This window comes from Cornus florida, unplaced genomic scaffold, assembly GCF_030987335.1.
Source record: "Cornus florida cultivar Cherokee Brave unplaced genomic scaffold, ASM3098733v1 CherokeeBrave_3.0.0_Hap2_Chr07, whole genome shotgun sequence".
In the NCBI taxonomy this organism is placed as follows: domain Eukaryota; kingdom Viridiplantae; phylum Streptophyta; class Magnoliopsida; order Cornales; family Cornaceae; genus Cornus; species Cornus florida.
The window spans coordinates 12,177,698-12,191,689 of NW_026775577.1; the positions used below are offsets into that span (position 1 = coordinate 12,177,698).

The 13,992-nt window shown below is 35.1% G+C and overlaps 2 protein-coding genes across 2 annotated transcripts; both read left to right on the top strand.

Moving 5' to 3' along the window:
- The first annotated feature begins 703 nt into the window (after positions 1–703).
- LOC132266383 (uncharacterized) lies at positions 704–2,021 on the top strand. Its single transcript, XM_059767235.1, has one exon. The coding sequence runs from the start codon at positions 1,163–1,165 to the stop codon at positions 1,775–1,777; it is 615 nt and encodes a 204-aa protein (XP_059623218.1). The 5' UTR covers positions 704–1,162; the 3' UTR covers positions 1,778–2,021.
- A 10,284-nt stretch (positions 2,022–12,305) lies between these two features.
- On the top strand, positions 12,306–13,040 carry LOC132316257 (uncharacterized). Its single transcript, XM_059814767.1, has one exon. The coding sequence runs from the start codon at positions 12,306–12,308 to the stop codon at positions 13,038–13,040; it is 735 nt and encodes a 244-aa protein (XP_059670750.1).
- The last annotated feature ends 952 nt before the right edge of the window (positions 13,041–13,992 follow it).

Genomic DNA, 13,992 nt, shown 5'->3' on the forward strand with positions numbered 1-13,992 from the left:
TGTATCAATCATGTTCTGTATTTTCTGTGCATGACCTTCTCTTTTATGTTTGCGTATGATCCTATACTTTGAATCTAAATACCACATAACAAATCCAAACCTTACATTGTTATTACAATTTATTTCCTCATACCTTTTAAGCACAAATACAACAAGCTTTGGGCACACGGATCTTTTGCTTCAACAGCACCGTGATGTACAACAAGAGACGACTGTGATTGTTTACACGAATCTAGAAAGGGGATGTAATATGACAAATTCCCTCCCAAACTATGCAGTGGGACCGTACACGCTCATACGTGTAGAGCGTTCACACCTGTGAGTGATGACATTCGTCCTCTAACATTTGTGGTGTGTGAGACATCCTTTCTTGATCTCTTCCATCAATTACAGTTTATTTACCTCTTTTGTCATATCATTTTTAAATCTCTGATGGTGTTTATTTTATACCTTCACTTATTATGGGCTCCGCAGGATTTGGTGTGTGCAATAGATGAATCTTATCATGATCTCAATCTTTCCCAATCAGTGAGCTTCTCACGAATTGTTATCACATACCATATATAAAACAAGTATATCTATATATTCTTGTGCTAGATTCTTTATTAGAATTAATGCCCCATGACTATTAGATTATCAGAACTAATGCCCCCATGACTATTATATTTTTTGATTAGTTGAAATGTTTCTTTTATTGAATTTTGTCATTGATTGTGACATTGATATTACACAAATACAACATAGTACAATATGTCCTGCGTGTCAATTATAACCACCGATAATTTATTGTATAAACTCCATAATTAATTCCTAAATAATGACAAATTATTCTATTAGGTCGACATAGACTAATTCACACCCTTAATTAATTGATTAAAATAATAATAAAAGAAATTCCAAATGAGAAGAGTCCACTCAATTCTAGAACCCCATAATCACACCCACCTCACACATAGGGTTGGCTCAATGACCCACCACATATTCAAGTCTTGACATTACAAAAAAACAGGGACCTTTATCAACTTTTTCTCTCTATATATCAATTGCACCCAAACAAAGCCCATGACGCATACATACCTTTCTTGAGAGAAAAATATACCCCAACTACAATGGTACAACAATATAAACTTCCCAACACTTTATCATATGTTTTAAAACAAACATGTCATCTTCAACCTTCCCCGGCATCTACAAGTACTTCACGGAGAGGAAGAAACACGGCGAGGACGTCGACGAATTGGCGACAGTGAAGGCAGCTGCATGGGCATGGTATCAACGTGGTTCAGGATCCGAGCTCAGACCGATGCGCGAATTCGATCTTACGAAGATTCACAGAGCTCCACAGCCAACGCGGTACAAGCTAGAAGCTATGAAAACCAATGAAGAAGAATTGGTCACGGAAGGGTCACGGTCAATGGGTCCGAAATTAAGTCCTAGCCAAACGGACAATTCTCTTCTCGACACATATGAAATCCAGAGAATTTCGAAGCAGCTGGACTTTTACATAGAGTCTAGTAGGTTTGTTGGCCGCGATAAGGGCGATCACCGGAGGATTGGGTCGTTGTTGTCTTCGTCGGAAAGCGACACCAATGGAGTGAGGAGCAAGAACAAGAGCAAGAAGGGCAAAGGGTTTTGGCAAAGGAATACAGTGATGTGTGGGGGTTCGAAGGATGATGTGGTGGAGATGAGAGGTTTTAGTGGCGGAAGGCGGCGGCCGGAAAAGGGTGTGGCGGTGGTTGGGATGGCCAACTGCAGGACACGGGCCACCCATGCCTAGTGAATGGGAGCATGGTGGGTGGTAAGTAGGCATCATATTAAATTTGTCCATATGGTAATAGTTTAAAATGGTGGCACAATTAGGCCTCTTCATCAATCTATTGTTGCCAGATCATGTCACCATTTATAATTTGATTGAGGCCCATGTTTTAATGGGCCCGGGTTGGTGAAATAAAAGAGAAGAGAAAAAGTTTGATTGGTTGAGTATGGTGTTTTCTATTTTTATTTTTTTGATTTTTTTTTTTCTCCTTTTGGATTGTACTTGTGAGGGTTTAAGAATATAAAAAAACCAAACTCCGGGAGTCACTTATCAAACTCATTTTTCATAGAAGTGATCTATTAAATTATACCCATAAAGTGGAATAAAGTCATTGTGGATTTATCAGAATAAAGTACTGTTCCTTTTGTCCTTTTTGATAAATTAAGATATATATTTGGGTAATTTAACTTCTCCAATGTTCATGATTGATTTGAGTAGTCATAAAATGCATCGCCAAAAAGTACACTCACTTGGCTCATCAATCACAACCACTGATTGGGTGGTTGTTTTCTATAAATATTACACGTGGGTGACCCATTGCCGGACCTATTTGATGAAAGAAAAAAAAAACAAAAAATCCCTCTTACCATTTTTGTAGGCAACACATCGGATTTATTCAGAGTCTTGGACTAAAATAACCTAACTAGCATTATTATATCTAATAATTATGGGGATTCAATTTTTCGTTCAAACGGCTGTGGATGTTTGTATGCAGAGAAAATTGCTAACGGTTAGAACCTTCACCTGAGAAAAATTTTCTTGCGTCCGTTGGGATGCGTTTGAATTTCGGACCATTCATATAATATATGCAATTATATACATATATTATACATGCAATTATACATTTTGAATCTGTCCGTTACACGATCCAAAGGTGAACAAGAAAGTATTTCTCATTCCTTCTTGGAACCAGACCAAATCAACCCCTTTGAATAGATGATTTTCCCACCTATGTTCTGATTTTAGTTGTGGGGTGACTGATATTGGACTTGACTTGGGCCTCTCTTTGTACCCAATTAAATTTTTTTTTTTTTTTTTGGGTCGTTTTCTCTTTATGGGGGGCGGACTTCTTGTCTTTGGACTTTAGGGATATGCCCAAGTTCTACTAACATTGTTTAATTATGCATTTATTTACTTTAAAAAAAAAAAAATATTAAGGAATGAAAAATTATTACATGAACCATATCAATTATTAAAAAAGAAAATATATAATAAATGATCAATAATTACTCAATCAATAATCACTTTAAAAAATAAAATTTATAATTTTTTTTAAGTAAGTAAAACTAAAAATTAAATTAAATACATATAAAGATTCAAAATAACAACAATAATAATAATAATAATAAAAAATAAATAATCCATTGATTCCCATGTTCACCAATATGTAAAAGGAGCAAATTGTTAATTTGTTACATTAACCTCGATTGTAAGTGTGCCCATGCAACAGATATATGACACGTGTCATATAATATCATATTAACTTTCCTTGATTAGCAAGGAACAAAAGCGTTCTTATAACGCCTAGCTCGATCTTCCCTCCAATTTTGTTATAAGGGGGGCTACGTCTTCCCTCCCATCTTGTATCTCTTTCTCTCTCCGGACGCCTCTCTCCTCGTCTGCTTCTTCAGATTCTATAATAACTTTTTTAGAGAGAGAAACATCTATATACAGAGAGAGAAGGGGTACGTTACGTACGCCTCTCTCTAAGCCTGTATATGTATATATGTTTCTCGCTCTAAAAACGTTAGTATGGAATTCTGTGATCATCTTTTAACTTGGTCTGTTTCGTTCTTTTCGGTACGTAAATCTGACATATTTTCTGCTATTGTTATTATAAACATCTATGTGTGTGTGTGTGTATATATATATATATACATGTATATGTATCCTGTATGTGTGTATAAGGTTTCAAAGGCGTTTAATTTGGTCGAACTCAGGGCGGATTCGATCATTCTTTAGCAGTTGACGGAAGCTTTAATTCTTTGCAATCTCAATTTCATTAATAATTATTGATTACACTTTCTGTTTAATTATTGATTGCAATTTCATTAGTAATTATTTACTTTTTTGGACAATAAACATAACTAATTATAACTACTCATCAAGAAAGAAAAAATAATTTCGTATAATAAGCACTCAACCTATCAATAATAGTTTTTTTTTTTTTTTTTTTTCCCGGTAAATGATCAATAATAATTTATTGAATATCAAGCAACATCCAGGAAAAAGTCTTGAATTGGTATAATAAACTTACCATTTAAAACATTCTTTCCACATAAATGAATTAATTCGAAAATAAGTTCCATTTAATTTGAGAAATAAAATTTTAAACATACAATTTGACCCATTCATAATTGTTACTAGAGCTGACTATATAATGCAAAACATGCAAAGGTGAAATTTAACATATTTATATGGTTCTTTATCATATGCTGTCATAGTGTCATTTATATATCGTCATTATTTATCTTTTGCGGTTAAACTTCGCACTTAAAAAAAAAATAAAGAAAATTTATATTGAGATATCTTCACATACATTCAAAATACCAATATAGCTAACATAGTACGTAGTAAACCGTTTTACTGCATTACTAAGATCTTATACGAAAGTTTCCAAAACTCTGTCCAGTTTCAAGACTTGAAGAAGGTATTAGGTGCACCAAATTCATCTAAATCGTACGTACACAACACGTGCTCACACGTGCATGTGTACATTACGACTCAAATAAACTGGTAAGTCATGCGCAACCAATATTTATTCCTAAGTCTGCTAAAATCTGTGGCAAAAGAACTTAACAATCCTTTGGCACATGTGACAGTAAGACTGAAAAGTGGGACATGAATCTTAGATGTTCTTTATAAGTGCTGACAATTTTTTATTTAAATGTTTGCTCTCATTGGAGGACAGTTCTATATTTTCATATGTGGCGACTTGAATCATAGATATTGTTTTGCAATAATTATTTTTATCCTTTTACCAGTTTATTCCTATTGCTAGGAATAATATATTTCGCAATTTTTTATATTTTATTTTTATCATTTAGAAAAAAATTATTCAAATTTCAGCTGTCTTCTGGGGTGTAGAAACCAATAATAACTGGAATCAACCCAACTAGAGTGTGACACTAAAAAGAATTATTAGCTATAAAGTTGACACGTTAGAAGAAATGTTTATTAATTTTCTTGTACGTGGAAATATTGAGCTTAAAGATAGAGAATATTTGTTGAACAACGATGTATAGATAGATATTTTTGCACATGACTTTGTTCCATGACAAGGGTTGGATACTATAATCACAATTCACAAATTATGGAAAAAGAAACATACACATTGATACATTTGCAATAACTAGATTCATAAGAATCTTATGACATCATTTGTGTCACACGACTTTGTATTTTTATGTCATATGTGAAAAGTTTTTTTTTTTTTTGGGTAAATCATATGTGAAAAGTTGAGTTTAATAAATCTTTTATAGAGATAGAGAATTGTAGAGTGTTTTGAGAGAATTAGAGGATTTTTGAATATTAAAGACTTCATAGAGATGGTTTTTTTTTTTTTTTTTTTTTTTTTTTTTTTTTTTAAGTGTAGAGATTTTTAGAAGATTAGAGAGTTATGTAAAATTTATAAATATTTAGGATATTTAGGTGAATAGTTTTAAAGATAAGATATTGAGTATTTCTAGTCTTCCCAATGCCTATATATACATTAAAATCACAAGCGCAAGAGTGGGTGAGAAGCACCAAAAGTGAAAGTAATTAAAATAAGAAGAGATATAGAAGGAAATAAAATTATATGAATGAGAATGTGTTATCAAGTTATTAGATCCACCAAAATGTTACGAGTACAACATTAATGTAATGGGCCGCCTCTTAGTGAAGGTTGATGGTATAATTCTAATAAAAAGCAGTAACCGAGGTTGCTGTCCAATCAAACAAATCATTCTTCCATTTAAAAAAAAAATGTTACTAGTACAACATTAATGTAATGGGCCGGCCTCTTAGTGAAGGTTGATGGTATAAGGTTGATGGTATAATTCTAATAAAAAGCAGTAAGCGAGGTTGCTGTCCAATCAAACAAATCATTCTTCCATTTTTTTTTCAAAAAAAAAAATGTTTTTTTTTCTTTTTCAGGAGCAACATTTATATCAATTTATCTATTAAAATAAGAGAAATCAATATCTTTAGGATGCATAAAACCCATAGCATGTTTCAAATGCATTGATGAAGGTTGAAACTGATTTCTAATAAAATTTATTTTCTACCACATCTGTTTATATAATTTAAGAATGGAAAATTATAATGGTACTGATGAAGCTAACTAACTACCAAGCGCATTTGGCATGCGATATTGTTTTTGCTAAAACAAAACAACTGTTTTTGTTGTAGGAGTGCATTGAATCGAAATCAGAAACTTGTTTGATAATGTCCATTTATTTTATGAATTTTTGAATCAAGAACAAAAAACACATATTTGGTAACTTCATTAAGATTTCTGAATTTTAAAAGCAAATCACAAAAAACATGTTTTGTAGGTCGTACAATACCACCTAAAATGTTCATACATTGCTCTGGTTGCCAAAATCCATAATCCCACCACTGTGAATGACTATAGACCTATATCTTGTTGTAACCTATTGTATAAATGCATCTCTAAGCTCTTAGCTACCAAATTAGGCATGGTCCTCCCTTCTGTTATTAGCCCTACCCAAACAACATTTGTAAAAAATAGGCATATCACAGATAATATCTTATTGGTACATGAACTATTGAATGGTTATCATAGAGCATCCCATCCACCTTGTTGCACCCTCAAAATTGACCTAAGAAAAGCATTTGATACTTTACATTGGCAGTTTATCCTTGATGTCCTGTCATTGTTTGGTTTTCCACACCAGTTTATTCATTGGATTGCGCAGTGTATTACCACTCCTTCATATTCCATTTCCCTTAAAGGACAGTTGTGTGGTTTCTTCAAAGGAAAGAGGGGTGTCAGGCAAGGCGACCCCATCTCTCCCTAGTTATTTGTTCTTGTAATGGAAGTTCTATCACTGGCCCTTGACAATGCAATCTCACAAAGCAATAACTTCAAGTACCATTGGAGATGTAGGAAGCTCTCACTTTCACACTTAGCATTTTCAGATGATATCATGTTGTTCTCCTATGGTGATGTTGCATCTGTTGAGATTTTGAATAATGCAGTTAACAATTTCCTTAAGTTCTCTGGACTTTCCATCAATTGCTCCAAAAGTCATGTCTTCTTTGCTGGGGTTAACACCCATACTAGGATCAACATCTCATCTCTTCTACAGTTTGAGATTGGGACACTACCAATCACATACCTTGGGTTGCCTTTAACCTCATCTGTTATCAATGCCAATGACTGTCAAACCTTAATTCATAGAATCACATTAAGAGTTAGTAATTGGACCTCTAGATTTTTGTCATATGCAGGAAGAGCTACTCTGACAAAGTCAATTCTTTTCTCCATTCAAGCCTACTGGACACAAGCATTTGTTCCCCCCATGAAAGTCATTGACCAAATCAACCAAATTCTAAGGAATTTTTTCTGGTCTGGAACTGACCTTAAAAACACTGGAGCTAAAGTGGCTTGGACTGCTATTTGTAGGCCAAAGAATTTTGGGGGTCTTGGATTTCCTTCACTTGAACTTACTAATAGAGTGTCAAGCTTGAAGCACCTATGGAGACTCTGCTCAAGAAAAGAAAGTCTTTGGGTTGCCTGGACTTTCAGGTACTTTATCAAGGCCAAAACCATTTGGACTGTCAAAGCTTCATTCTCCAGTTCAGGATTTTGGAGACGACTTCTAAAGCTGAGGGATATGGCTAGGGACTTAGTTAGACACAGAGTTGGAGTAGGGGATTCTACTAGTTTATGGTTGGATTTTTGGCTGCCAAATGGTCTTATTGCAACACAACTTGGGCTTACAGATGTGGAAATTCTTCAACTGGACTCTCAAGTCAAAGTTGATAGCCTAATTTCTAACAATCAGTGGGTCATTCCAAGCTCTTTTCAGCATGTACCTTTTTTCCATTCACAAGAATTTGCCCTACAATTTCAAAGTATCCCCTCTCCATCAAATGAGATTGATCAAGTTCACTGGTTGCCAAGTTCAGCATTTAATTATTCACACATGCTTACTATGGTGTATTTCTCCCCTCCCTCTCTGGTTTTTGCTTGGGAAAATCTTATATGGTTCAAATACCATATTCCCAAACATGGATTTATTGCATGGATGGCTCTTAAGGAAAGATTGGCAACATTGGATACCAAACCTATGCTAAAGAAACATTATACAAATGCTTGCTACTTATGTCTTGCAGAGAGTGAATCAGTGGACCACATTTTCTTCAAATGCCAATTCAGCAGCATTGTGTGGGATTTTGTTCAGCACGCAGCAGGGTTCTACATCAAGCCAGACAATTGGAAGGATCTTATAGCTTGGTGCTCTTCAGCGTGGACTCAGGAGCATTTCATTACCCATAAGTTACTTCTCTCATATACCATCTACTACATATGGCAGGAAAGGAATTCAAGAGCTTTCAGGAACAAAACAGCTTCTGTTCTTCATATTATTCATCTCATCAAAGGGTGTATCAAAGCAAGGTTTGCCTCACTCAAGTTAAGAAACAGTGTTGAGTTATGCAAAATCAATTCCGTGGAGGCAATGCAGCAACTCTTCTTGTAAGGATGTTCATTTGCGTCTGGTCAATCATGGTTTCTAATATGATATGGATCTGATCTCAGTACAGGTGCTTGTAGCTCACAATGAGCTGCAAGGTCTTTTGGTTGGTTTTGTATGTCCCACTTGTATGTAGTAACTGTTCTGTGTTTGCTTGGTTTAGTCTTTGGTGCTTGCCTTGGAGCTTGTTCCTGGGCTTGGTTCAATTGACTCTATTGTTCATATTTTCTCTTTTTTAAAGCTTACCCTTTTAACAAAAAAAAAAAAAATACCACCTGAAATGTTAATGGCTGCAGTTCAGGGAAAAAAAATTATTGGACAAATTGATTTACTTTCTTAATGTTGCAGGTAGCACCAAAAAATAAAAATAAAATAAAAAATAAAATTGGTCCGGGGGACCACAAACAAAGTATATGGTATTATTTATCACAAATTAAATATATTGGTAATTGAATAAATAAAGTTAAGGGAATTTACTTATCATTGTTGATATACAATTTTGTCCATAAAATACTGAACAAAGTAATTGCTGTTTGGATAATGATTTGTATTGGATGATGTCAGTGGTAATTCAATAAATAACCAAGTTCACCCGTTGCTCCGGTAATTAAATAAATAAACCGTGATTCCTTGATTACCCAAACCCAGAAGCATCAACAACATGAACATTGGCAAGAACTAGAAGCTCCATTAGTGTGAGGACCAACTAAGAAGCAACTTCACCGACCACACCCTTGCGTCGCCGCTGCCGGCTTTTTCCTTCGTTCCGTGGTGGCGCAAGGGTTTTAGTCGATTCGCCCTTTGAATCACCACAGAGCAGCTGCAAGGAGAGAGAGAAACGAGAGGCCTCAAATTTTGGGTTATTATATATGTGATGCCTCAGCCACAGTTTATTGATATAAGTTTGTTTTTAATTTGAACCGTGTTTGCTCTGCTACAGTGTCAAAACAGATTAATATAATCAATTTGGTAATATGAGTTTGATCCATTTTAATGCTATTCCAAGTTTTCAAATTACAATAGTCTGTCCCAAACATGATTTGAAAACGCAATCGTATCGCTTGTCAAACAAGACCTAAATAACATCTTGACAATGATAGATGAAAACAACCACCATTCATGTGCGCTAGAGATGATTAATTTTATTAATTTTTGCGATGATATAAACAAAATCACATAATTACCTTCTAAAAATACACTAACTACGAAGGGGAGTGTGTGATGAAAATGGGGTGTGAAATGTGAATACTTGCATTTCCATCCACTACAATTAGTTAATGAGAAGCTCAAACTAAATTTTAAATGAATGGACTTAAAATGAAGTAATGTATGGTTTTCTTTTTTTTATAGAGCAAGGAGAGTATATAAGTAGCTGTATTTTCAGGGACGGAGTCAGGATGTAAGATGGGGGGCGGGGAAGAATTTTGGGGGTAAATGTAATATTTTATGGGTATGTTACTGAAAATGAACAAATTATAAAGGTAGATTACTAATTTAAAAAAAAATTAAGTGGGGTAATTGTCCCACTACCTTCAATGTAGATCCATCACTATGCACTTCAGCCTTTTGTGTAAATTATTGAATTTTCCTTTCCACTCAGGATGATTAATTTTATTATTAGTATCCCATTTAATAACAAACCGAATAAAATAGTAGTCTTGCATCGTAATTCACAATCAACACCCCCCCCCCTTTTTTTTTTTTTTTTCAATTATTTGGAGTCAGCTATGTGAATCATGTGTTTCTATTCTATTCATAGGATTCAAGTAATTACTCAACAACAAAGCAAATTTCCAAGACACAACCAACCACGTACCTTTCTCTTCTTCATGTCTACTCTCTTTGCTCAATCAACAACCCGACTCTTTCCTCCGAGACCTCCAAACTTATTGCTACTGAATATACACTTATACCCACCATTCGTATCTAATCAAACCGTAAATTGCAGTTGTTAGTTTTGATTTCTGATTGGGCTTGTCCCTTGTTCCCTTCATTGGGCTCCTTTTGCCCTCACTAGGTTGGGCTTGTAATGGCCGAAGGTCCAATATGTATAGGGGTGGTAAAAATCCCCAATCCAGTGGGGAACCGCCTCGCCCCTGCCAAATTAAAGCGGGTTTGGAGAACCGTTTACTTAAATGGGGTGGGGATGGGGATTAAAAAAAAAAAACCGGCCGGTTGCGGGGTGGGGGCGGGGGACTAAGATTCTTGCCCCATACCTGCCCCATAACCGCCTCGTTTAATATTTTAAATTATTAATTTATCCTATCATGTTAATATATTTACCAAATTAACCTTCACTCTCTCTCTCTCTATATATATATTGGAAACCCTACACCTAACACTTCTATATATATATATATATGTATATATATGTGTATATGTGCTATGATTGTGTTTAAATAAAAATATAATCAGTTATGGGGCGGGTGATGGGGCGGGGGTGGGGGCGGGGGCGGGGGCGGGGATTAGAGGCAAAAAATTAATCGGTTATGGGGCGGTTTTGGGGGCATCAAAATTAAACGGGGGCGGGGATGGGGAATGAGAAACCCGCCCCAAACCGCCCCATTGCCATCCCTAATTATATGTACTTATTCCTCAAATATTTTAGTCGTTTAGCCTTTTGAAAAAAAAAAAAAGCCAACGCCTAAAATATCCGGAAAAACAAATACAAACAGCTTATAAAGCCATTTCCTTTAGTTGGGCTATCTCATTTAGACATATGCTATAAAAAATTTAAATCCGATCTACTTTATAGAATTCACACACACACACACACACATATTATATTTACATAAATATAAAATGTGTGATAATTGAGAGAGAAATTTTAGAGGGTGATTCTGGGACAGAGCCAAGATTTAGTTTTAGGGGGGGCACAAAGTAGTAATTTACAAATTATATACCTATATATGTGAAAAAATTTCATTTCTAAGGGTATTTTTGACAAAAATTAAATTTTAGGAGGGACACAAAGTAATATTTTATAAATTTATAATAATAATAATAATAATAATAATTTCAATGGCCAGCTTGGGCCCGCGGGGTGGGGGGTACGTCCCCCCGGGCCCAAGTTGGCTCCGTCACTGAAGTGATGGCTAGCCTCTTATGCATTTGAGACCCGCTAATTCTCTTTTGCAGGTTGCCATGGGAGAAATTATTACATGGTTCGGGATCACGAGATCCCGCCAATCAAAATGCCATGTAATAAAAAGGTTGAATAAAGTTGAAAAATTTGATTACATGACATCTTATGATTGTTTAAGTTGCTTCAGGATTATATGGTCCCGAACTATGTAATAATTTCTCTAACAATTTACATAAAAAAAAATGGTCACAAATTTTCTAATCTTTTCTTAATTTATCACAACGACTACTTTGCATTGAACTATACAGTGCAAGACAGAAAAATAACTTGTGCTACAAAAGTTCCTTTAATTTGACAAACAAAATTCAAAACATAACTTGACCTGACTAAATAATTTTTTATTTAAAAAGAGTAAAAATTAATATACTTATATGATTCTTTCTTATATGCTGTCATATGTTCATTATTTATGTTTGGCATTGTTTGAGCGGTTAAACTTCTCATTTTAAAAAGGAAAGAAAATTTCTACTAATAAATATTATGTTTTTTCGAAAATGAAAAGGAAATATATTTTCTTTCCTTTTTTTGTGAGTACTATTTTGGCGCCTCCTTCAACAATATATGATTTTGAATTTCAAATTACTTTGTCATCTACAAAAATCCAACAATTATAAAAAGATAATCCCAGTGACTGAAAGATATGACACAATTCAATTTTCAGTATCAGAAAAAGGTGAAGAGAAGAGTGGTTGAGTATGCCATCGTTGTCGACATTGTCGTCCACGGAAAATGGGAAAACTCGACTTATGGCTTCTCCAATCCCATTTGTTCTACTTGCGATGGCTTGGTTTTGTTCCGGCACGACAACAATGACCTTCTGTTCTGTGTTGCAAATCTTGTCACCAACCAAATACTGACCCGCCCTCCATTATTCGAACCTATTCGATGTTCGTCCACTCTTTCTACTTTAGTGTATGCTCATTCCAGCAGGAAATACAAAGTTGTCCGTGTCTTCCCTGTCAAATCACTCGAATTCAAGTACGCGATATTGACTGTGGGTGCTGAAACTCCATGGACACTGATTGATACTAAACTTATTCCGAATACTGATCTCTACTTCTCCGAAACTCACTCTACACTATTTGCCGGAGGGTATCTTTATTGGACTCCCGGTTCTCGAGTTTCGTGTAGTTATCTTCTAGCTCTGGATGTTGAGTCTGAGAAAATGCACAGGCTTCCGAATCCGAAATCGTTCATTGGGAAAGGGGGTTATTTTATAGTGAAGGAAAGCTTTCTTGCTTTCATGGTTCGAAAGTATTTTTTGTGCGAGGTTTGGGCGTTGACAGAACTAAACAAAGGGTCGGAGTGGACAAGGCTTTATAACATAGACTTATCTGGTCACACTGTCATGCTTAATGAAGTGCTCGATCCCTAGAATTTTTGTTTGAGAGGTCATTTGTTTCCTCTTGTCTGGTTGAAAAACGGAGAGGTGGCGATCTTTCGTTTTCCAAATCCGTCCAAAACTTACATTGCTTACAACCTCAAGACGAGAAAAGTTTCTACATTTACATTGGAGGAAAATGATAGAGATTGTAACACCACCTACCGTGCCCATGTCAACAGCTTGGTTTCGCTAAAGGTATGTTAGTTGTCCTATTTAAAGGGTTTTATGTTTCTCATCAACGTCAAGATATAAGGGTTAGTCTGCCTATTACAAGTTTGTTTTGTTGGATGCCTAAGTCACATAATCCTTTTCAATAGGTGTCGCTCTTACGTTCCGAGCGCGCTCCCGCTCTCACGGTCCGCGTACGCTCTCGTTCAAATTCTCACTACTTATGATTTAATTCTGTCGCTCTCACGCTCACGCTCATGCTCCCGCTCTCGAATTCACTCTCGCTCCCATTTTATGTGACTTATATTCTTGCTGTTAAACATTTTCGTATGATTGTCTTTTCATGTTTCTACTTAGTAAGGCCATCAGCACCGAGATTCTCAAAAAGGCAATCAAACGATCATTTATTGTTACTTTCATATTTCCAAAGTTGGTGTTCACTTATAAGAAAGAAAAATGACTGTGTCAAAAAAATTTAAAATTAAATTATATTATTTCGGACATTTGGTTGCTACCCATTTGCGAGTTTTTGCCAAGTCCGACTTTCTCTTTGACAGCCTCCATGGCTTTTTTTATCTTTTTCTTTTTTTGAATTTTGTTCACCAATTCACATATATTGAACACTAGTCAATGTATTTAGGACTCTTGATCAGCACATCCTACACTTTATCTTATTTTTTGGAGACAATATTATGAACATATATTAAAGTGACAAACATTTTTTTTTTTTTAAATGACATTAAACACTTTGTCTTATGTAATGAACAAAAATATA